General features: G+C 36.5%; 1 protein-coding gene across 4 annotated transcripts in view; it reads right to left on the reverse strand.

Annotated features, from left to right (window-relative positions):
• Nucleotides 1-27,007, reverse strand: part of RNF13 (ring finger protein 13) — a 214,870-nt gene that overhangs the window by 74,922 nt on the left and 112,941 nt on the right. For 3 of the 4 annotated variants that reach the window (XM_081234133.1, XM_081234134.1, XM_081234132.1), the window contains exons 3-4: nt 24,796-24,876; nt 2,470-2,595 (exon numbers count right to left, since the gene is read on the reverse strand). In XM_081234133.1, coding sequence (XP_081090259.1) covers nt 2,470-2,595; nt 24,796-24,876 — 207 coding nt within the window. Of the gene's footprint in view, nt 1-2,469; nt 2,596-24,795; nt 24,877-27,007 lie in introns of those variants that run through there. The other variant, XM_081234135.1, reaches the window with a different exon arrangement.

The following is a 27,007-nucleotide window of genomic DNA, read 5'->3' on the forward strand; positions in this document are numbered from 1 at the left end:
TATTTGTAATGAGGTGGATAGACCTAGAGTCTGTCATACAGAGTGAAGTTAGTCAGAAAGAGAAAGACAAATACCGTATGCTAACACATATATACGGAATTTAAAAAAAAAAATGACATGAAGAACCTAGGGGCAAAACGGGAATAAAGACACAGACCTACTTGAGAATGGACTTGAGGATATGGGGAGGGGGAAGGGTAAGCTGTGACGAAGTGAGAGAGAGGCATGGACATATATACACTACCAAACGTAAGGTAGATAGATAGTGGGAAGCAGCCGCAGAGCACAGGGAGATCAGCTCGGTGCTTTGTGACCGCCTGGAGGGGTGGGATGGGGAGGGTGGGAGGGAGGGAGATGCATGAGGGAAGGGATGTGGGAACAGATGTATATGTATGACTGATTCACTTTGTTATAAAGCAGAAACTAATTAAAAAAATAAATAAATAAACTTTAAAAAAAAAAAAAAACTTTATTGCTCTCCTACTATGCACTATGATACAAATTAGATATTTAAATATAATTCAAACATGAACTCTAAACACACTAAGCTTGCATATAAGTGAAATATATATAATAAAAAATAATATTGTGATAAAGAGATATAAAGGAGGTATTTACGAAGTGGAGGGTGGCACATTGAACTAGAATCATTCATTCTGCCAGAGAGAGGGTAGAAAGAAAAATAAGGCAGAAGAGGTAACTTTCTCAGCTAGCACTTAAATGATGAAACAGTCAGAAATATAGGTGATAAAGGTCATCTTGGACAGAGAAAATAATGAGTGTAAAGGCACAAAGACACAGCAAGTTGAGAGGTTTCAGTAGGTGCTATGACTACAGCATAAAATTCAAGGCAGGAAGTGGAAAGAGACGAGCTGGAGTAATAGCTAAATCAGGAAATTCCATTAGAAGTACTCAGACTCATGATGAGGATCCACTAAAGGGATAAGAGAACAAAGAAACCCTCCTATTCATTCCTGGGTTGGGTTTTCACCCTCAAAAATAAATATTCAATGACAGTATTTCCCTAAATTTTACAGTGAACCACCTCCCTTCCCCACCTAAAAGAAGAAAGTTATTAAAAAAAAAAAAGAGGTCTATTCTAGTTTCTAGTTACCAAAGACTTGACTGAGACAAAAATTACATACCTTAATGATGCAATAAACCTTGAAATCAGCAGAATTAGCTTACTTTTAGTTTCTTAGTGGCATGAAATTAATGAAATATTACAGTAATATTTCATTTTTGTTGGAACAACCTATAATTATTATAGTTTAGTTCTGGATCAAATCTTAAAATGGTTTAAATTAAAAAAACATAATGGTTTAAATGGTTTAAATTCAAAAAACATAACATAAAAAACATTCCTTGAAGAGATGGAAATCTAATACATTTGACTTCAAGCTCTATTTTCCCATTTAAAGGCAATGGAGAGTTTAAATTTGAGTTAATATACAATAATAACAATACTTATTATTTACAAAGTGCTCCACATTTTCAAACCCGTTTACAGTTATTACTTTACTAATTTAACAAGTTTATTATGGCGGCGCCATTTCTTTCATGAAATGAAAGGAGCAGGGACAAAAATTCAGGCACAGCAGGAGTCAGGGCAGCCTTTCCTACTTAATAGACAAATCATCTAAGATCAAGCATGGAAGGTACATGAAATAATATCCCACATCTGTTCTCTACGATACATGCGAGACACTCGGGTTTGAGATAGTCAGGTAAAAGTAACAGGCCTCAATCTGGCTCTCCTAACGAGGCCAATCCAAAAACAGAATTGTAAAGACAGTATTAAAAGTATAAAAAAAAAAAAAAAAAAACCCAAAACTAAAAACCCATACCTTCAGAGCAGCACTGATGATAGTGAGGGAAGTTCTATGGCAAACTTTGTTTTACTATCTGAAATGCCAGCTTAACCTACTCCATGGAGTCGAACTTTATACAAGTGACAGAGTCAGCTTATTACAAGAGAGAAATCCCAATATCAACAAAGATACAGATACAGATGTAGTAATTATACTGGAAGGGTGAAGGCATGAAACTATAGATTAACATTTCCATTCCTAGGTTAGATCAAGCAAGACCACTATTAAACCACATTTCAAGATGCCCAACCACCACATGAAAATTCTTAGAACCAACAGTAATTATTTATGTCCTAGTCTATTTATTTATTTTCAGTCTTACTAAAACTGCGAATCATAAAACTGATGGTGTCTTCCTCTTTGTACTGGCAGCTAAAAGCTTAGAGTAAGTTTTATAGCAAATGAATAAGAATTAAGTAAACTCACTGCTGTCTTTCTTGCCTTCACCATCTCCTCATTTTCTTTTTGTCCTTACTTGTTTATTTTTTTTAATCTGAATGAATCGTGTAAACTTTCTTACAGGCTTTCTGAAATAAGGGAGTATTTAAACTAGCTAACTAAACAAACAGTAACAGAAAAATGAAAAAAGAAACATTACCTTTTCATCAAAATTACAATCAAGTCTTCTAATTAACACGATGAAAGTGCCAGATGAATTGTCTCTTAGTGGCGGAGGCACTATGGGTTCACAGGCATTCTCTGGTTTTGAGTTAATCAAAAAGCCCTAAAAAGAGAATGAGCAATAAGTTTTCTCTCTGTTAAAGTCAAAAAAATGAATTGAACTTACTTCTATAAGCACCTTTTGAATCTGTTCCATGTGTTTTGCATTATATTAGATGAATTATCTGGCAACTACAACAGTTCCTACCCTCCAATTGTTCACAATCCCAGAACTTCTAAAGTAGTATTTGGCTTCCTAAGCATTTTTTTTAAGTAAGTTCCATTTTTACCATTAAAGTTAAAAAAAAAAAATCACACATAAGCCCATCACCCCAGAGACCACCACTGTTGGCATGTTGGTATATTTTCCAACAATGACTGACATTTCTAAACCAAGCAAACACTTCTTAAAAATTAACTTTTAAATGTCTTTCCTCAAATAATGAAAATGCACAGCGTTTCTAGGAATTTATTATATAGAAACATTAGCCTGGGTATATAAAGGTATATGTAGAAAGATGTCCCCTGCTACATCATTTTTAATAGCAAAAACTGGAAATCATGCACATCGATAAGGCAGCCATTAAAAAAATTATAGTATATTCATACAATAGAAAAATAATAGAATCATTAAAAAGAATAAGATAAATCCTTACATACTAAACTGAAAAGATGTCCACAAGAAAACTACTAATTTAAAATGAAATAGCAAGCTGCTTTCCCAGAAACATAGGATGGTTTGACATCTGAAAATGTATTAATAGTTTAAAACAGAAAAACCAAATGACTATCTCAACAGGTGTAAAACACTGAATAAACACATAAAAAGATGATCAAAATCATTAAATTCATTTATCAGGAGGAGTGAGCAATTAAAGTTATGACACTGCCCAACAGTAGTCCTGTATGGCGCATGAATTGGTCCCACCAACCATCTATTCCACAGGATTTGACAATTTTGTCAAGTTGCATTGCTTGGCTTGTGATAGGGAATGCTTTTGCACATGTTTCAGGAATAAAATGCAGCATACCTTCACTTACTCAAAGAATAGCTCCCATTCTTGATTCCATAAAGCACTTGGTTTTTACTTTGCAAGGAAACAGAACTGTGGTTATCCTTCCAATAATGAATATTTGCTTCACTCGTATTAAATTTACTCCTTGCTGCCTTTTCTGTGCCTTTCTGCACACAAACTAACTTTTTGCCTTAAAGCCAAGTCACATAGTGCAGTTCTTTTCAAGACACTTATAACAGCAATTAAACTCAAGCCATGTAGTACCAACAAGGTATATAACTCAACTGAAGTGAAGACAATATGAGCAGCTATGACCAAATTTCCCATGTCCCCGAGATGACAACTCCATCGTGACTGCCACCTAGCGGATAGCTAGGGAAAGACATCCCAATTTCAGATACCTTAAAATATGGAATAATAAAATGCATTTTCGAATCAATAAATTTATGGTATGTACAGACACAAAAAAGGGTCTACAAGTGGAACTAGAAAAAGCTTTTTGTTTTTTAATCATTTCTGTATTGCTGAATCTGTTATGACAAGCATGTATTATTTTTAGACATAAGAAAATTTATAAAAATTAAATACACATAAGCTAAAAGTTAAAAAAAATCTATTTGCATTAATGGAAATTGAAGCCTTAAAAAAACAGGTCTTTTTTTTTTCCCCTCAGCCACACCGCACAGCTTATAGGATCTCAGTTCCCCGAGCAGGGATCGAACCCGCGCCCTCGGCAGTTGAAAGCGCAGAGTCCTAACCACTGGTCCGCCAGGAGATTCCTAAAAACAGGCCTTAAATTCTTAAATATTATCTTTCCTGTGGACTATGCTAAAAAGAATAACTTGATAAAACAGCCTACTAATTCCTATCCTTCCCCCAGATGTAAGTCACTTAAAACAGTGCAAATTTACTTTGTTTCATCCACAAAGTCTACAGAGTAGTGTAACGGGTTTTGCCAATTAATTTGGCAGAAATTTCTGGTCCCTTAGATAAGAGTGACCAAGAAGGTGCTGCCTTAAGCCAGGTCCACATGCCTCATGTCACCCTCCAGGGCCAATCCTTTTTATTAAAAAGGATTTTTATTAATCCTTTTTATTAAAAGGATGCTTGCTCTGTGATCAAGGATCCTCCTCATCCCCATTTACTGACAGGGGCAATTTATGCCAATATGTAGGAAGCCCAAGAAAACTACCAATGTCCAGGAGACTCAGAAAGGATGCCCACCTTCCTGCCCTTTGTTGTTATAATTCTCTGATGATTAAACAAGGATGCTGGGGACTTCCCTGGTGGTCCAGTGGCTCAGGCACTGTGCTCCCAATGCAGGGGGCCTGGGTTCGATCCCTGGTCAGGGAACTAGCTCCCACATGCTGCAACTAAAGTTCCCGCTTGCTGCAACTAAGACCCGGAGTAGCCAAATAAATAAAGAAATATTAAAGTGTTTAAAAAAATAATAAATAAAATAAACATAACAGATAAATAGGGGTACTGGGAAATTAAGAAAAAAACAGCTCATCTAAATTAAGAATTCATCTGTGACTATTAGATTTCCACAACTGTATTCAATGATGTTCAAATCAAATTTATTAAAAACAAAACAAAACAAGGATGCTGGACAAAAATAGTGTATGTAGATGGGCACATCAATATCATCGAATGTATAATGCAATAGGTTTGTGGTATATGTATTTGTGGATTTTTAAAAAACTTTTATGACTATACATGAAGCAAAGTACACAAAACATAATTTTTCAGCTTGATGAGTTTTCCCAAACTGAACACACCTGTATCAGGAAACAGCACTGCAGGAGTTCCCTTCATCCTCCCCCACCCTATCAGCAATGTCACTACATGGACTTCTAACAGCTTAAATTAGATTTTCCCTAATTTTATAACTGACATAAACAGAACCAGACATACAGCAAATTCCCTTTTAGACTTCTTTCTCTCAATACTGTATTTGTGAGAATCATTCCTACTATTCAGCAGCCATACTGTGGAGATATACTTGGCAGATCTTTCATTTTCATTTCTCTATAGTATTACATTGTATGAATATACCAAAATTTATTCTACTGTTGGTGAGCATTTGGGTAATTTGTAGTAGGCACTATTACAAATAGTGCTGTTATAAACTTTCCAGTACAAGTCTTTTCATGAACATATGCATGATGTTTATGTACATAGAAGGAGACCCATAGGATATCAAGCTGGACCATAGAGTATCAAGCTTTAGTAAATACCACCAAGCAGTTTTCCAAAGTGGTTTGGGTTAGCACTTTTTAACTGGAATATTCAAATAATCTAAACTTAAAAATCATACTGAGGGCTTCCCTGGTGGCACAGTGATTGAGAGTCCGTCTGCCGATGCAGGGGACATGGGTTCGTGCCCTGGTCCAGGAAGATCCCACATGCCACAGAGCGGCTGGGCCCATGAGCCATGGCCGCTGAGCCTGCACGTCCGGAGCCTGTGCTCCGCAATGGGAAAGGCCACAACAGTGAAAGGCCCACGTACCGCAAAAAAAAAAACCAAAAAAACCCAAAAAAAACCATACTGAATATAATTTTGCTTTAATGTTTCCAAAGTATTTAGAACTGAGAAACTGCAGGGTAAACGTTATGAAAAAATTACTCTTGTTGAAAAATTACACTAGTTAATGAAGTCATAAAGAGATAGATCATTCAATAAAGTGGCTTTATTTAAGACTGTTTCAGGCTGAAAAGCCTTAGACTTTCCTCCCTTCAGTCTGAACTGAATGGCAAACTATACAATGAATAAAATTAAGAAGAATATATGCAGTGATAATGTCAACAAAAATGCTGAAAGCAAGGCAGCAGTGCCTTTTTCCCTTTGTAAGAATATAAAAGTAAAAGCAGGAAGAGAGAGAGAAAAGTGGTAAGTTGTTTTGTTAGTGGATACCTGAAGTTATTAGTAATTAATAACTGCAGCAACAGCAAGCAGTTAACATTTGTTGAGCCATAGCACTTAGCACTGTGTGTTAGGCACTATGCCCTTTAAATGCTCTAATTCAGTTAATCTTTGCAATAATCCTATGAGGTAACTACTACTGTTATTATCCCTATTTTAAAGAGGAGGAAACTAAGTCTCAAAAGAGTTAGGTAACTTGCCTAAAGTTATACATAGCAGGCATGTAATCCCAGGAAGTCTAACTCCAGACCCTACGTTCTCAACCACTATGCTACACTGCCTCTGCCAGACAAAAAAAAACACAGCTGAAGAACAAAATGGGCAACAAGAAGAGAAATGGACATTTACAAAAATGAACGAACCAAAATGTTAGTCTGAAAGGCAGTTAAGGTTGATTCTAAAATTTGATACAAATATTTCAAATGATAAGTTGTCAGTGGAACCTGTCATAATTTTTACATTCAAACATAGACCAAAAAGAGTTACACTGATAAATCAGACTTTATCAGCTAACATTCTCCTAATGTGTGACAGATTAATCTGTTTATATCAACAACTTTCTAGAATGTTAAAAAATATCCACTGCCCTTTTCTCTAATGCTTTGTTAGATCATTCTTCTAAAATCTACCAGTAACTTTCACATACAGGCCACATTTAATTCCTTTTTCACAAATAGTTGGAGATTACTCTCCTCTTATGCAATAAAACATCCTTACCATTCATTACTCATTATTTTAAGTTCCTTTAACATTCTGCTCTGAATACACTTGTCTCATTTCATGTGGGGTCTGTTTAAGTACTAGGATGGATAAGTAAGAACTGAGCCCCCACTCAAGTAATTAATATCTGGAAAGAACTAACAGATCCAATTAAGACAAGAGAAAACAAAGTGAAAACAACATGCAGTACAAATGCACAGAAAAGAGAAAATTATTCTATGTGAGGCAGTGACAGAAAAGGTGATGTTTGACTTGGTTCTTAAACTTCACTATACTTCACTTTGGTGCCAAAACTTAAATATACGACTGTAAGTGATCTGACCAATATAACAACAGATAGGAACTAACACACTTTAACCTCTTCTAGATATTATATGTCTATTGGTGCACTGTAAGACTAAATTAGGTTTCTAGTGAACACATTATAGTCATTTCAACAAACTTTTGACCTGTTGCTACTAAGCTATATTTCTCCTCTTTTCAGTACCTATTTTTTAAGACTCGAGGGCAAGGGACTTCCCTGGTGGCACAGTGGTTAAGAATCCGCCTGCCAATGCAGGGGACATGGGTTCGAGCCCTGGTCTGGGAAGATCCCACAGGCCACGAAACAACTAAGCCTGTGTGCCACAACTACTGAGCCTGTGCTCTAGAGCCCACGAGCCACAACTACTGAGCCCGGGCGCCACAGAACCCGTGCTCCGCAACAAGAGAAGCCACCACAATGAGAAGCCCGCGCACCGCAACAAAGAGTAGCCTCCGCTCGCCACAACTAGAGAGAGCCCGCTCCCAGCAATGAAGACCCGATACGCCAAAAATTAATTAATTAAAAAAAAAAAAAGACTCGAGGACCAAACATTAGTATATTAACTATTCCAAACTTCAGGACATCTGCCAATTTGACAGCCAAACCTTGCATGTCTTTCTGCACATCACTGAGAGTTATATACTAATTAAAAGTTAAGCCTTTAACTGGATTAAAAGGAAAGGTTTTTAAAATCCTCCTCACAAATTAGATATTACATCTATAGCATTATTCAGAGCAGTAACTAAATATCCTTCATCTCAAAGTTAAATCTCACTCTGTACACTCTGCTAGAATTCTCCCCAATAACCTTTTCTGGTTGTATATTTTATCAGTGACTTAGATTTTAGATTTAATAAAATCTGATTAAAAGGTGTCATGAAAATATAATAAGCCCATTAATAACTAAAAACGTTAAAAGAATACTTAAAAGTGCTAAGTCAGGGCTTCCCTGGTGGCGCAGTGGTTGAGAGTCCACCTGCCGATGCAGGGGACACGGGTTCGTGCCCCAGTCTGGGAAGATCCCACATGCCGCGGAGCGGCTGGGCCCGTGAGCCATGGCTGCTGAGCCTGCGAGTCCGGAGCCTGTGCTCCGCAACGGGAGAGGCCACAACAGTGAGAGGCCTGCGTACCGCAAAAAAAAAAGTGCTAAGTCAGCAATGTAATAGTTTAGACCAACTTTTTTTTTGGGGGGGGCTGCGTTGGGCCTTGGTTGCTGCGCGTGGGCTTTCTCTAGTTGCAGCAAGCGGGGGCTACACTTCATTGCGATGCATGGGCTTCTCATTGCAGTGGCTTTTCTCTAGGCATGCGGGCTTCAGTAGTTGTGGCTCGCGGGCTCTAGAGCGCAGGCTCAATAGTTGTGGCGCATGGGCTTAGTTGCTCTGTGGCATGTGGGATCTTCCCAGACCAGGGCTAGAACCCGTGTCCCCTGCCATTGGCAGGCAGATTCTTAACCACTGAGACACCAGGGAAGTCCCAAGACCAACTATTTTTAGAACATTATTTCTGAAAAAGCTCACAAGCATTAGAAACAAAATTTAACTCATTTTAATATTATAAAACTCTCAAAGTTTTAATTAAAAAAAAGTCCCAGACTACTATATTTGTTTATTAATTGCACTGAGATTAAAAGCAAACAAAAAAAAGAAAAGAAAGCACATTTACACAATGTTGATACGTAGTTCTAAAATCACTCATCTTAATAATTTCCTCAAATGAGAATTTTTGAGTGATTTGTTTTAATGGATTTGATAATTAACCTTTATCAATTACGTACTGGATGCTAAGCTGAACTTCCACTTCCCAGCCATGATGGAATAACACGGGCTAGTTTTAACCTCTTGCTTTAATTAACTAGAGAACAACAACAAAAAAAGATATGAAACATCAGCTTTCAAACACTGGACAACAAACAGCACAACAGTGATTCCTGAGAAAAGGAAACAAATGAGATGAGCCCTATAAAAACCTTAGCTCACTGCCTGGAGAGATTCCAGGCCTCAGAACAGGGCAGGGGAACCCAACAGAGTCTGGTAGTCTCAACAAGTTGAGGAGACAATTAATAATTTGGGGAGGTCAACACAGTTAGATTTTGTGGGACACAACACTGGGGAGGGGCGAACTGCAAAGAGAGCTCCAGATATATGTAGAGGCATTCATTCAAGTCGTTGGCTGAGTAGTAATCTGCATACATATGTGAGGGAACTACCAAAACTAAGAAAGAACCATGAGAAAGGAGTAAACAGAACAATCTCTGGAGTTCACACAGGGCTGGGAATAGTTTTACACATAGCATGAAATAGAGTCCTCAGAAGACTCCTGCCTCAGAAGTAAGCCACATTAGCCCTAAACATTTGAAGCAAATGAAAATAAAGATACAGCTTACCAAAATTTGTGGGACACAGCTAAAATAATACTTAGAGCAATTTTTTTTTTTTTTTTTTTTGCGGTACGCGGGCCTCTCACTGTTGTGGCCTCTCCTGTTGCGGAGCACAGGCTCCAGATGCACAGGCTCAGTGGCCATGGCTCACGGGCCCAGCCGCTCCGCAGCATGTGGGATCTTCCCGGACCGGGGCACGAACCTGTGTCCCCTGCATCAGCAGGCGGACTCTCAACCACTGCGCCACCAGGAAAGCCCTAGACCAAAATTTATAGATCTAAATACCTATATTAGAAAAGAGGAAAGGTTTCAAATTAATGACCTCAATGTTCATCTAAAGAAACTGGAAAAAATAAGAGCAAATTAAACCCAAAATAAGAGAAGGAAGGAAATAATAAGTAGCCACTTTCCTCACACTAGTCTACTGGATATGTACTATTACAGACAAATAGGTAGCCCTAAAGAAGTTGAATAACTTGCCCAGTGATAGAACCAGAATTTGAAGTCCAGTAACTCTGACCCAAAAGTCCAGCTTCTTCCCATTTTAGTACACTGCTCATCTTCACAAAGATATGAATTAAACCAAAACTAAGTTCCAAGCTTCCTATTCTCAGCACAGCACTCTAATAATTTTGACATTGTGCTAATATTATCGCCACTTCTATGACAGAACTTATGTGCTTATTAAAATCACTAGCACTCTGTTTGTTTTTTTCTTCTTTTTCTCATACCTTCCTATTTTCTCTTATAATCCCAGCATCTTTCATGAGATTGTATAAAAGTCCACAAGGTGGTTTATAGACAACTGGTGTTCCAAGTTATTTGTTCCTGTTGTTAACTATCATTACTAAACTGAAGTCCCCGAATACACAGATAGCTTTATAGTTACAACTGAGGATCACAGATCACAAAGGCATTATCATTCCCATTGTAGAGAAGAAACTTCAGCATCAAAGAAGATAACATACCCAATTAACATTCCACTGTTAATTTGAGTCAAACCTAGAGCTGACTCAAATGATGGTCTTTTTCTTCAAAACATTGTCTTTCAAATTTAATATAAACACAAAAAGAAAATGATTTTGGTGAGATTAGTGGGACTACAGATTATTCCTTAAAGTTATTATTTCCATTATGATATTTGTGCTAAACAAATATACTTGGAAAAGAAAAAAAGCTCAAACTATTTAAAGAGGAAAATACCAGGTGTCAAGAAGGGAAACGGTAGCATCGAACCATTTCGATGTAACTAAAGTACCTGTTACTCTCGAGTGCATCCTAGTGTAACACGCCCCTTCCTGGTTTTATATTTACCAACTTTTCAATTTATAAATACTGAATATAACTCATATCTACTCATATTAAAATTGTTCAGATAGGACTGAGAAAAAAAACTCTCACAAAACTGCAATGATTTTGAGTGTACATACTTCCACAGTATTTGATATGGTTGGTAATCACTAAATTTTTATAAGGTGAATCACATAAAGAAGGCTCAAATTAGAAATCCTCTTAACTAATGGGACCTAATCAAACTTAAAAGCTTTTGCACAGCAAAGGAAACCATAAACAAAACACAAAAACAACGTACAGAATGGGAGAAAATATTTGCAAATGATGCAACTGACAAGGGATTAATCTCCAAAATACACAAACAGCTCATACAGCTCAATATCAAAAACAAACAACCCAATCAAAAAATGGGTAGAAGACCTAAACAGACATTTCTCCAAAGAAGACTACAGATGGCCAAAAGGCACATGAAAAGATGTTCAACATCGCTAATTATTAGAGAAATGCAAATGAAAACACAATGAGGTATCATCTCATACCAGTCAGAATGGCCATCATCAAAAAGTCTACAAATAATAAATGCTGGAGAGGGTGTGGAAAAGAGGGAACCCTCCTACACTGTTGGTGGGAATGTAAATTGGTACAGCCAGTATGTAAACTGAAATACAGTATGGAGGTCCCTTAAAAAACTAAAAATACAACTACCACATGACCCAGTAATCCCACTCCTGAGCATATACCTGGAGAAAACCATAATTCGAAAAGATGCATGCACCCCAATGTTCATTGCAGCACTATTTACAATAGCCAAGACATGGAAGCAACCTAAATGTCCATCAACAGAGGAATGGATAAAGAAGATGTGGTACATATATAATATACAATGGAATATTACTCAGCCATAAAAAAGAACAAAATAATGCCACGTGCAGCAAATGGATGGACCTAGAGATTGTCATACTGAGTGAAGTTAAGTCAGACAGAGAAAGACAAATATCATACGATATCACTTATATGTCGGATCTAAAAAAAAGGGTACAAATGAAACTTACTTACAAAATAAAAACAGAAACAGACTCATAGACATAGAAAACAAACAAGGTTACCAAAGGGGAAAGAGGGGGAGGGATAAATTAGGAGCTTGGAATTAACAGATACACACTACTTTCTACAAAATAGATAAACAACAAGGTCCTACTGTATAGCACAGGGAACTATATTCAATATCTTGTAATAACCTGTAATAGAAAAGAATCTAGAAAAGAATACACACATACATACGTATGTATCTATGTGTAACTGAATCACTTTGCTGTACACCAGAAACTAACACAACATTGTAAATCAACTATACTTCAATTAAAAAAAAGTAAAAATACAAAATAAATTTAAAAAATAGAAAACAAAAATGTACTGGCAGTTCTTTTCAGGGCAGTGAGGGGGGAAAAAAGAAAAGGCATCCAAATTGGAAAGGAAGAAGTAAAATTATCTCTCTTTGCAGATGGTATGATCTTACTCAGAAAATCTTAAGAAATCCACTTAAGAATAATTAGAACTAAAAATCAAGTTCAGCAAGGTTGCAGAATACAAGATCAATATAAAAAATCCATTGTATTTCTATATACTTACAATGAGCCATCTGAAAAGCAAACTAGGAACACAATATCATTTATAATAGTATTAAAAATAATAAAATACTTAGTAATAAATTTAATAAAAGAAATGCAAGACCTGTATACTAAAAGTTACAAACCTTGTTAAAAGATATTAAAGAAGATCTAAATAAATGGAAAGGGTTCATGTTCATAGATCAGAAGACAATATTGTTAGGATGATAATACTCCATAAATCTACAATTTCGATGCAATCTGTATCAAAATCCCAGCTGGATTTTTTTTTTTTTTTTTTTTTTTTTTGCGGTACGCGGGCCTCTCACTGTTGTGGCCTCTCCCGTTGCGGAGCACAGGCTCCGGATGCGCAGGCTCAGCGGCCATGGCTCACGGGCCCAGCCGCTCCGCGGCATATGGGATCCTCCCGGACCGGGGCACGAACCCGTATCCCCTGCATCGGCAGGCGGACTCTCAACCACTGCGCCACCAGGGAGGCCCTGGATTTTTTTTTTGTGCAGAAATTGACAAGGTGATCCTAAAGTTCAAATGGAAATCCAGGGTACCCAGAAAGGCCAAAATAATGTTGAAAAGGAGAATTGGAGGATCCACACTTTCCAGTTTCAAACTTACTAGTATATAGCTATGTAATCAAAACAGTATGGTGCTGGCATATAGACAGACATATAGATGAACGGAGCAGAACACAGATTCCAGAAATAAACCTTCATATTTATGATCAACTGACTTGGTTTTTACCAGGGTGTCATGATAATTCAATGGAAAAAAATAATTTTTTCAACAAGTGGTGGCGAAGCAACTGGATATACACATGCAAAAGAATTACACTGGATCCCTACCCAATACTATATATAAAAATTAAATCAAAATGAACTAAAGATCTAAATCTGAGAACTAAAACAACAAAAGTCCTGGAAGAAAACATGCATAAATCTTCATGACTTTGGATTAGGCACTGGTTTTTTAGATATGATACTACCAAAAGCATAAACAGTAAGAGAAACAACAGAAAAACTGAATTTAATCAAAATTTAAAACTTTTGTACTTCAAAGGACACCATCAAAAGCCACTGAAACAAACTAAATGGATGAACTGTATGGTATGTGAACTATATCTCAATAAAATCGTTACTTACAAAACATGGGGACGTGAGGCTGGTCACTGAATCAGACGGTTTTTAGCATGACTTATGATTGTACCTTAAATACTCCTGTTTTTACTATTAATGTTGTTTGTTAAATTCTTACCCAAAAAAATAATATCTGTTGAATATATATATCACCTAATACAAGGCCATCTAGAAACACATGTCTCATGAATGCTCTTGAAGTGGACAGCCCCTTTGCACAGGCTCCAGTCCACTGTAACCAGTGATAACTACTGTTTTTGCAGATAACAAGACATTTTTATCTGATGGAGATGCATTCCTCTTTTTTCTTTTCTGTTTCCTAGATCACACTGGGTAAGTAGAAATATATTCCAAATGCTTAATCGATCACCTCTTGGTTTTAGAGTACTGGCCATCCTATCTAAATATAATTTATCTTACTAAACATCTACTATATCTTTCCTTATATCATCAAAATATTAACTTGATTGCAAATAGAATTTCACATTTAATGTAAATTAACAAATATCTTCTCCCAAAGTTTACTACTTCAAACTAATCTGCAGACTTAAATAATTTGCTAGTGATCTTATCGTTAAAAAGAAAAAAAGGAGGAGGGGCAATAAATCATGGTGTCTAGGATAAAGCTAGGAAATAAGATCAACAATTCCTTTTTCACTCAAATTGATGTTGAAAGATTTAAATAAAGAGAAATCATAAGAGATCTGGTTGACAATCCTTTGGTTTTTCTATTATCAAATTTAAATCTTAAAAATTACAACATAGGGCTTCCCTGGTGGCGCAGTGCTTGAGAATCCGCCTGCCGATGCACGGGACGCGGGTTCGTGCCCTGGTCCGGGAGGATCCCACATGCGGCGGAGCGGCTGGGTCCGTGAGCCATGGTCGCTCAGCCTGCGCGTCCAGAGCCTGTGCTCCGCAACGGGAGAGGCCACAACAGTGTGAGGCCCGTGTACCGCAAAAAAAACAAAACAAAAAAAACCCCAAAAAAATTACAACATAATTGATAAAAATTTAAAGACTATAGCCTTGAGTTTTACTTAACATAGAAGCAGTTGTTTGTCAGGATTTTGATTTTACAATATTCAAGCTCTATGAAGAAAAGTCCATCTGGTACATGCTTCTCATTCAGCATATACAGATACTGCTTCACTCAGTGGATATTATCTTGACATTTTAGAAAACAAAATGCGCCCTCTGGTGGACAATACCTTTTAGTTAATATGTTACATACCACTCTACCAGCATACCCATGCACACCATTATCATTCTTAAGAAAAAAAAAAAAAAATCAAGAATTCTCACTTCAGTCTGAACCAACAGGCTGAAATTTAGAAGATCAAAACACTGGTATACTTGTAGGACTTGCTACATCCAACAAGATAGTATCTTTATAAACAAGAGGAATTTTAAGTGGATTGAGCTTACACTGTAATTACATGCCCTTTAAGATGGACTTCTAAACTGCCATATAATCAATACATGCCAGTAAGGAATATTTATTAGTATTTTGTATTCTGTAGTGCTTGGCAGATCCTCTAAGAACATAAAAGCTTTAAATGTGTTAATCAGTTACAGAATTCTTAACAAAATCTTTGATAACAAAAAAGTTCGGAAACAAATATGGAAAGTAAATCTGTGAAAACTTAAGAGACAGCAAAGAAATTCTCCTTCAGTTTTGCAAACAAAAGTGAAACCTGAATAAAAGGAATTCTTTTGTAATGAAGCCAAAAACACATTGTTTTCTAAAGAAAGAAACAAAGACCTTCGATCATTCATTACTCACTATATCATCTGCTGTTTGCAATTTGTTATCATCATAACTCAGTCATAGTTGAGCACAATCTATTGATAGTTAACTACAGTTGAATATAATCTGGTTATCCATCTGATTAAGGGGGTCAGGACTTAAAATTACTGATGGAAATGGTCAGATCCTAACTACAGAAATTATTTCAATATTCGGTATTCAAAGAGAATGGCAAATAGCACGAAGGGGTAGTGCAGGTAAACAGATAAAAGTAGGAAGAACAATACAAAATAGTAAGTGTTGGTACTGGTATTAGTTTTTCTGTTAATTTCAAAGGTGATGATCACTGACTTATTCATTAAATGAAATAAGAAATATATTAAATGTGGGAAAAATAAATTATTTCATCACAGCAAACTCTCACTTAGACAAGAAGGAATATACTATCAAAATCTCCAAATTGGTCAGAAACTCATATACCAGCCATATACAAGAATACTTGGTTTCCCATTTCCTTGCTAGCCACTGAAAGACTTTTTTTTTCACTAACCTGATGAGTGTGAAATGGCATTTAGTTATACTGTACACAAGGTGACATTTTTAAGGACATTCACTGCAACACTATATAGCAAAAAACTGACATCTTACATAACTTCCAACAAAAGAATAAAAAAATAAATTGTGGCATATTCATAAAATGGAGTACTATTCTTTAAAATGAATTAAGAACTATATAATAACATAAATTTCAAATATAGTATTAGATGAAAAAAGCAAGTTTAAAAGTCTGACCAAACAAAGTTTAAAAGCAAGCTCAATAGTGTTTATAGATGCTTATATAAGGTAACATGTTTTATAACATTAAATGGAAAATATATACATAAATTTCAGGGTAATGATTATCTATGAGGGGGAAGATAAGGGAATGGAATTGGAAGGATAAAAATAATGTTCCAATGGAATTGGTAACATTTTATTTCCTCTTTAAAAAATGGTAAAATATTAACATCTAAGTATCAATAGTAGGTATATTGGATGTTCTATTATTCCCTTACTCTATTCTATGTTTGTAATATTTCATAATTTTTAAAAATTAAAAGCAATCTAAATGTCCAATGACACAGGGAATTGGTTACAGTATGGTATAATTCAAGTGTTACAATAAATTGCAGAATTTCTACTGACGATATGAATACATATATGTTTACACAAAAAGATATCCATGATATTGGATATGCCATGATATTGCCAAATTTTAAAAAGTTGCAAAATAACATATATAAATGCATAAAATAAAGTCCTAAATGTATCTATGAAAACTCACACAGTTGGACTATAATCTCTTGGTTGTGGAATTATGTATGATTTTCATATTCTTCTTTATACATGTCCTATATCATCTTAATTTTTATAGTGACCATATATTACTTTTATAATCAGAAAAATATTTTTTCATGGGCAAAAGAATTAAAAAATTACCTTTTTACCATATCAGATTGAGAAAGCCAGCAAGAAAATCTAATGAAAACTACTAAGTGAACAAACAACAAAAATGCCCAGTAATGAAACAAGGATGTATGCAGGGGAGCTGCGTTGATTTATGGTATCAGACACCTAAGCCTCCGCTGACTTCCAAGGTGGTAGAAGAGTAAACAGAACAAAGCAGGTAGGTCCAAGGATGGTGGAAGAGACTAGGGACCAAACTATGGAACAAAGGAAAAGAACCAAGGTTGGATTTTGGGAATTCCAGATAAGATGGGTGGGATATGTGCAGAATTTCCTATGCATTCTTTTCAGGCCCTCCACTTTATGCTCTCTCCCTGCCTCCCCACTTCTAAGTGATAAACTGTCATAATGAAATAATTCTTCATTATTTTCTACATCTCTGATTCATAATAAATGAATGAGCAACCATCACTTTTGAAATTACCATGAAAAGGTTTATTTTATAAGTTCAAAAGTCACTGAAGAAGCATTCTTTGAATATGATCTAAGTTGGTACATTTGAAAATGTCTTTATATTTTAGAATTCTCATTTTATGTATAGCCAGGTGGTTTTACTCCTTACTTTGATGGTGCTATTTCCTTATTTTTCCTTTGAAAAGGAGACTCTGACCTCTGTTTTAGTCTACAAATAGAAGGTGACACTGCAATAGTTAATAGTTCCTAGGAGTGAGGAAGCCAAGCACATTCACCCTTAACCAAGACTTCTTTCTATCACAAAACTGTCAAGTGTTCTGGGAGGGAAAATACAGTAGCTGGTATTGAACATCTTCCCTACAAAGAACGCAAAGGAAGTCTCACAAATAAGGCATCCAAACAACCACTTTTCCTTGCAATATTTGCATTTTCCTTCATAACAAAAAAAAAATCTCTCTTCTAACCTCAAGCCTTTACATTAAACAAAATCATTTCTTATAAGATAATCCTAGAACTAACTAGTAAATTAACTTTCAAAGAATAATATAGTTTGTGAAAAATTAACTGGTGATGATATAGGGTATTAATTTAAGAATAATGATGAGGAAAAATAAATCATTTATCATATAAGGAACCTTTTATTTGTACCTTTGTTCAATATATTAGGAATGATAGTCAAGGACAAATCTGCATGTCATGACCTTTACCCTCTATGCCTTCTCATCCACATGAAGAATTTAGGCTGGGTACCAGATTACAAAAACACTGTATACAATGATCATGGTAAATCTAGCCCAAAAGGTATTTTGCTGAAAACAAGATTTACCATTGATAGGAATACTCAGGAAATCTGATACTAGTCTTACTCATCAGAGATAAACCTTGGTTTGAATTTTTAATGATCATTATTATTCTCTCTACCTATCAAGGCACTTCTTAAAAGTACAGAAACAAGAAACCTAGAAAAGCTTGATCTTCCTGAGACTGGCCTTCAGTGTATAACTGAATTACTCCATGATACTGATAATACACAGAGGGTCTAGCAAGAAACCTTGCTAGCAGTACAAATCTACACGGCAAAATCTTGACTATGCAATAATGATGTTTTGTAGTTGGTTATTCATTTCAAAAAGGTAAAAATAGAGGCCTACTTTACACTATACAATAAAATAATTCTGGGTATATTAAAGACCTCCTAAGCATGGAGTTGGGGGCATGGGAAAAATTTACATATTTTGGACTAAACAGAGGAAAATATTTCAAGACCTCAGGGTAGGGAAGGATTACTTAAGATACAGAAAATGCAAAACATCAAAAAGATGTCTAGGGCTTCCCTGGTGGCACTGTGGTTGAGAGTCTGCCTGCCGATGCAGGGGACATGGGTTCGTGCCCCGGTCCAGGAGGATCCCACATGCCGCGGAGTGGCTAGGCCCGTGAGCCATGGCCGCTGAGCCTGCGCTCCGCAACGGAAGAGGCCACAACAGTGAGAGGCCCGCATACCGCAAAAAAAAAAAAAAAAAAAAAAAAAGATGTCTACATTAAAATTTAAACTTTGGCATAATTTTAAAAGGCAATTTAAAGTTAAAAGGCACAGTGCTTCCCTGGCGGCACAGTGATTAAGAATCCACCTAGCCAATGCAGGGGACACGGGTTCGATCCCTGGTCCAGGAAGATCCCACATGCCGCGGAGCAACAAAGCCTGTGCGCCACAACTACTGAGCCTGTGCTCTAGAGCCCGTGAGCCACAACTACTGAAGCCCACGTGCTGCAACTACTGAAGCCACGCACCTAGAGCCCGTGTTCTGCAACAAGAGAAGCCACCGCAATGAAAAGCCTGTGCACCGTAAAGAAGAATAGCCCTGCTCGCCACAACTAAAGCCCGTGCACAGCAACAAAGACCCAACGCAGCCAAAAATGAATAAATAAATAAATAAATTTATTTTTTAAAAATACATTAACCAATTTTAAAAAGTGAGCTGTTATTTAAAAACAAAGTTAAAAGGCCCAAAGAAGAAAATATTATAAGGCAATATAAATAAAGGATTAGCGTCTGGTTTCCTACAAATCAGTACTTTAAAAATTAACAAACCAATATAAAAATGAGTTAAAAAAAAAAGATAATTCAAACTAAAAGAAACCGGATTGACCAATAATACTATAAAAAGATGCTTGATCTCACTAATAATTCAGGAAATTCCAAGTAAAAGCAGTAAGATACCACTTCATATCCATCAAGTTGGCAAACAATTCTGACAATACCAAGTCTTGGCAAGGATGTGGCAAAAGAGTAACACTTACATGTAGGTTTTTCCTTTAGTGAGGGAGGAGAGGGAATGGGGTTACATCAACAACCTAGAGGTTAAAGACCTTCTGAAGTGTCTCTTCAGTCCTTCTGAAGTGGACTCTCAGTAATGAACTCCTTGTGAGTATCTAACTCTGGACAATAACCACACCATACGACCATATGATATTTCATTGCCAGGTCTCTTGTAAGGTATTTAGATTTAAAGGAACATACTGATGCCATACATCTTCCCTTTTGACCTGAGCCATTCTCAAAAAAAAAAAAAAAAAAAAAAAAGGTTTTCTGGAAAAGGTACCTGCCAAAACAGCCAATTGAAATGTATAACTGAAAACAAAGAGCTTCCCTCAGGTAAAAATATCAAATCTTTCTTTTAAAACTTCTATAACACTAACATGGCGTATTTTAATCCTTGCAAGATTCACATTTTTACATTAAAGCTCAAATAGCTAAAATTTTCTTTGGTTACTATTAGCTTAATATTGGGGCATATGTAAATGGAATGTAAACACAGAATTTCAACTGATATGTGTTATATATATCTGATCTCTTATAAATGGTGGAATCCAGTGATACTATAAAATCTATAGAATACAAAACATAAGCCTACAAAAACTATCCCAACTAAACACTCTGGCCAAAGTTTAAAAGTTAAAATATTTCTCAGCTATGTCTCTTAATAACCATACAATATTTTTAAATTAACTTGGTTATATTTTTAACACAGTCATTTAATTAGTTTTATAGACATTACACTACAGTAAGCCATCCCCACTTTACCATCAAGTCCTCCTTTTAACAATAAGAAGTAGGCTAGTATTTGTGAATTCTGATTCTGGGCAATGGCAAGCCAGTCACATAAATATAAAAGCTACCCATAATGATCCAACAATTTGTTAGAATACTCTCTTTACTATCACTGTATTTTACCTCCTGGACTCGCCCTATATTGTCACAGTACAAAAGCAGGCAGATGTTTAACACTATTTTTTCTCAGGCAGTGAATAAATACAGTTGTCAAAATTCCTTTTAAATGTAAACTAAATGTACAATAACACAGAGGAGCACCAATAAGAATATGACTATCAGGAGTTTATGGAACTCTTTAAAACAAGCTTCCTAAGCAGAAAGGTTCTTCAGTGAAAAGGGACTGTCTGACTCCTTATGCTGAATGGAAGAAAGGACGCCAGCTCAAAATCACTGGTAATCAGAGAAATGCAAATTAAAAGAAGATAATCCTTTTTGCCCATCAGATTGGCAGAAGTTAAAAAGACTGATAATATCCAGTGTTGGCAAGGGTGTAGGGAAATGGGTATTTGCATACCCATTAGTACAGCTTTCTAGAAAAGTAATTTAGTGTATCTAAGAAAATCTTAGATATACATACCCATGGAATCATCAATTACACTTCCAAACCTCTATCCTAGAGAAATAACTGGACTTTGGATAAGAAACCGAAATATCTGTTAATAGAAAATGACTAATAAACTATGGTCATGCATATTACAGAATACCATACAGTGCTCAACAGGAACATTCTTTTCATGGCTGTGGAAAACTCCCTAAGACACAATGCTAATGTGGGGGGGGGGGGTCAGATGCAAAGTAACGCCGTAGTAGATACCTTCCATTCACAGTGCCCACATCTTTCCCCATGCTAGGAACCCCACCTTCCCAAAGCAGACTAAAACAACAAAAATAACAACAACAACTACTACTATGTATTGCCCTCCCTCCCTCATAGCCAGGTATTTCACTAAAGTATATGGCTAACTACGGAGAACAGTATGGAGGTTCCTTAGAAAAGTAAAAATAGAACTACCATATGACCCAGCAATCCCATTACTGGGCATATACCCGGAGAAAACCATAATTCAAAAAGAGACATGTACCACAATGTTCATTGCAGCACTATTTACAGTAGCCAGGACACGGAAGCAACCTAAGTGTCCATCGACAGATGAATGGATAAAGAAGATGAGGCACATATATACAATGGAATATTACTCAGCCATAAAAAGAAACGAAATTGAGTTACTTGTAATGAGGTGGATGGACCTAGAGTCTATCATACAGAATGAAGTAAGTCAGAAAGAGAAAAACAAATACCGGATGCTAACGCACATATATGGAGTCAAAAAAACAAAAACAGTACTGATGAAGCTAGTGGCAGGGCAGAAATAAAGATGCAGACGGGCTTCCCTGGTGGCGCAGTGGTTGAGAGTCCGCCTGCCGATGCAGGGGACACGGGTTCGTGCCCCAGTCTGGGAAGATCCCACATGCCGCGGAGCGGCTGGGCCCGTGAGCCATGGCCACTGGGCCTGCGCATCCGGAGCCTGTGCTCCACAGCGGGAGAGGCCACAGCGGTGAGAGGCCCGCGTACCGCAAAAAAAAAAAAAAAAAAAAAAAAAAAGATGCAGACATAGAGAATGGAATTGAGGACACAGCAGGGTAAGGGGAAGCTGGGACGAAATGAGAGAGTAGTACTGACATATATACACTACCAAATGTAAAATGGATGGCTAGTGGGAAGCGGCTGCATTGCACAGGGAGATTAGCTCCATGCTTTGTGACCTCCTAGAGGGATGGGATAGGGAGGGTGGGAGGGAGGCTGAAGAAGGAGGGGATATGGGGATACATGTATACATATAGCTGATTCACTCTGTTGTAGAGCAGAAACTAACACAACATTGTAAGGAAATTATGCTCCAATAAAGATATTTTTTAAAAATGGGTGAAGAAAGGAAAGAAGGAAAGAAAGGAAGGAAGGAAGAAAGGAAGAAAGAAAGAAAGGAAGAAAGAATATGGCTAGTAACTACGTGGTCTAGAGTCTGTCAATTAGAAAAATCCAGGTGTTAGATCTGAGGAAAACAGTTTGGCAAAGGGTATCTCTTTGATTAATTTGGGTAGCCATATAGGCAGACGGTTTTAAGACCACAGAGGCTTCCTGATCAGAGACAAGGTGACGTGTTTTTCTCTGGGAGTCAGTGGCTGCCATCAATCTTTCATCAAGCCAGTTCTACAAGGTGCTCCTGGGTTTTATTCCTGAAACAGTTTGGAAAATGCTTCTCCAGGCTATGATACTCTGAACATCTTTATCCCTTCATAAATCCCTTTCTAGATAAATTAGCTAGAATGGGTTTCCCTATAAAAATTAAGAAACCTTTCTCATTCACAGATGATAACCGTTTATGAACTTCACAAGTTCATAAATTTATGAACTAAAAAGCACTATATATTTAGAAAAGGATCTAAGAGCACATTAACACCCTGATGCTGAACTCTGAAGAGGAAGTGGTATTAATACGTATAGATGAGGAAGGGGTACAGGAAGGTTTCTTTCCTTTTTCCTCTGTATACTTCTTTTCTGTTTAAATATTTTTACAGGGGACTTCCCTGGTGGTCCAGTGGTTAGGAATCCGCCTTCCAATGAAGGGGACGTGGGTTCGATCCCTGATCAGGGAACTAAGATCCCACATGACGCGGGGCAACTGAGCCCACGTGCCACAACTAGAGAGAAGCCCGCGCACTGCAACGAAAGATCCCACATGTTGCAGCAACTAAGACCCGACACAGCCAAAAATAAATAAACAAACAAACAAATAAATAAATAAATAAGTGGTTTTTTTTAATTTACAATGACAAATAGTTATACAACATTGGGAATTTTTTTAATAATTTAAAATCTTTAAAAAATTAACAACTGATATGTCCCTCTCGGAGATGCCTGCTATCCTAAATGAGAATAACAGTTTTATGGTACTTAAATAAGGAATTTTAAGAAAGTTAGAATAGGAATCCATCTTGGCTGAGAGATACATGTGCCACCAGGAAGGACCCTGAGTCAGACCAAATATGGGCCAAGCAAGATGACTGGCCAGAGACAACCCTAAAACTAACCCCGTTACCATAAAACCTGAGACCTCGAGCCAAGTGGTTGAGCAGTTCTCCTGGGTTCCCTTACCCTGCTGCTCTCTACCCGGGCGCCCCTTCCCAATAAAGTCTTTTGCTTTGTCAGTTAAAAAATAAAGAAAGAAAGAACAAACTGAAAACTTTCTGTGGTATATATATACACAATTTCATGTATTCTAACTTACATAACATAAAAAATCTTATATTATTTTGGAATAGGGAAGGAACTTCTAAGCATGACTCCAGAGGTAGAAGGGAAAGATAACAATATTTAACTACATAAACAAAACTTCTGACGCTTTAAAATTAAAAGATGAAGGACAAACTGAGAAAAACGATCTGAGGCATATATGGCAAACAACAGATTGGCACTTTTAATATATAAAGTATTCTTACAAATCAATAAGAATGGACATCTTAATTTAAAAATGGGCAAAGTGTATTAGCAAAAACTGGACAAGCTAAATATCCACTGTTAAAAAAGTTAAACAAACCAATGTTCAAAAATACACAGTATTTCGTGATATGGCAAAACCATGCAGCCACAGCAAATAAAAATGTAGATCCTTGTCTATTAGCATGAAAAGATGGTCTAGATTTACAATAAAGTAAAAAAGGCAGGTAACCAAGTGGCATATTTCTATTAGTATTAAATATAGATTCATTATATATGCACATAAATATATATGCACATATATTTGTACCTATATATGCACGTGTATATCTACAAACACACACATGGCACATATTCTAGAAAACAGGTCTGAAATATCATATACCAAATGTTAACAGCAGCTAGTTCAGAATAATACAACCATAGGTGATTTTCACTTTCTTCATCGTATCTTTTGAATAGTCTTTACGAATGAACATGTATAAGTTTTATGATAAGTAATAGAAATATTTTCACTCTTTAAACAAATAAAGAGAAATAAAGATCACTTTATTAAATATCCTATACCTTTAATTATATATTACTATTTTCTTACCTTTAAACCTTCAGCTGGAAGTCTATAACCAAATCTTGCTGGAAGGTCATCAAATGTCTGAGACACGTTTTCAAAATTATACTAAATATAAAATCAAAAACAATCTAGTTACAACCAATGTACACATAACAATAAAAACAAAAAGTCTGTCAAACTATTTAAGTTGTCACTATCACAGCTTATCACAATAAAATCAACTTTGTAAATGCACATCCACTAAAATAGAAAGGAATGTATACAATTTACTACGTAAACAACTGCTTAAATTGGATTCTGATTTCATGTGAGTATTATTAAACAGAAGCAATAATTCTATAACATTAAACCACCTACTGTTTTTCTGAGTTTTTCCCCATAGACAATTCCCTAACAAGAAATTTTCTAGACAGATTATTTTCCAGCAAGAGTTCCATTTTATTTTCTCTATAAGGGTCTGATTTAATAGAAGAGATTTACAGGATTTCTAACAATAGCTTTGAAAGATGACTTTCCCCCAGAGAAAGAAGGAGTATCAAATCATACTTTTAAGATACTGCCATTTTTTAAGTAATCTGAACACTTTTATCCAGGGCTGAACAATGAAAGGACTAAACTCAATGAAATACATATAGAGAGAGAGCTGAAGGTATCCAAACTCTTTCCTTATAGATACAGATTCCTATGCTACAATATTTATCAGTCCTCTACCTCTGCTGTGCTTTTAGAAGATAATAATAATAATTGTGAAGTGAGCTTGCTGTATTATTTAAGATGCTATATTCAATGTGCTTTAAAGAAAACAAGAGAAACAAGGAAGATAGATGAACTAAGCAAACATAGCAAACAGGTAACTTTTGAAACACAGGTGAAATTTATATGATATATCAGAAGTTAAGATACTTGTCAGTAAACTATAGGCCAAAGACAGAAAAGCTAGAACTCATTTGTTTTGAATATAGATTAAAAGGATGGCACAAAGCAAGAATGTTATGTATAGACAGCAAAAGATGGAAGGATGAAGCAAACTTTAAATATTCACAAAGCATGGATTAGGTCACACATCCAGATTGATAGCTATGTGGTCCTTAAATCAAACACCCACTGGTGATCCTTATTCTAGCCTCATGTGCCATCTGCCTGAGACACCCGGATAAACAGCCCTGTAGGTTAACAGCCAACTACAGCTGTGTTCAGATGTAAATACCTCAATTCTCTCCAACAGAGCAAGCAAACACTGGATCCAGACACCTTCCATCTGTCAAGCCCCCTTGCTCATCCTCAACTCAGGTCCTGGTAACCACACTGTCACCAGGGAAAACTGATGCAGCACAGAGACTAGACAAACTAAAAACAGAAAACACAGGATTCAGGTAGTGTGGCTCTTGCCTCCCACTCGCATCCTAACCTGAGTGTACTAACATACCCATCTTTTACCTATGCTTCTCACTGTATGTTTGTAATTAATTCAATGAATCGTATGATTCAAGCATCTGAATTTGATTGTTGAAACTATCCATTCTTTTACCCCTGGGATAGTTAGCCTGGCAGTATACCTGGAGGCCAGCAATGCTTCAGAGTAATTTTCTGCTTTAAAAATAATTCATATTTGCAGAGTGCTGTATGGTTTACAAAATGCTTTAGAGTCAAAGAGTGCTTTCATATTCATTATCACAATGTATCATTTAATCTCTTAATTAAAACATCTTTCTTTAATTGATTCAATTAAATTATGATCAGCTTTGAACTTGGCAAAGTCATTTAACTCCTCCAAGGCCAAAGACACCACTGTAAAATAAGTAAATAGATCTAGGTCAACACAGACAAACCCAAAAAAATTACAGATGTGTACAGGCAGTACTTTTTTTAAAATGTACTTTTAAAATTTGGAAATGGATAGGACGTGTGGGTGGAAGGGGAGAGGCAGCACATCCGAAGGGGGGCCTCTGGACTGTGGAGTTCCGGAGTTTGGAAGTTGATAAATAATTCATATGGTCTATGCGGAAACTTCTCCAGGTGACAAACCCAGATTGCACGCAAGCAGTCAGTTTGGTTGTGGAAAGCTCTGTGGCTGACAGGGTCTTGGTGCTCTGGCCTGAGCCTCTGAGGTGGAAGAGCCAAGTTCAGGACTTTGAACCACCAGAGACCTCCTGGCCCCATGTAACATCAATCGGTGAGAGCTCTCCCAGGGATCTCTGTCTCAACACTAAGACCAAGCTCTACTCAACAGCCAGCA

Source organism: Mesoplodon bidens (assembly GCF_964165515.1).
Source record: "Mesoplodon bidens genome assembly, chromosome: 5".
In the NCBI taxonomy this organism is placed as follows: domain Eukaryota; kingdom Metazoa; phylum Chordata; class Mammalia; order Artiodactyla; family Ziphiidae; genus Mesoplodon; species Mesoplodon bidens.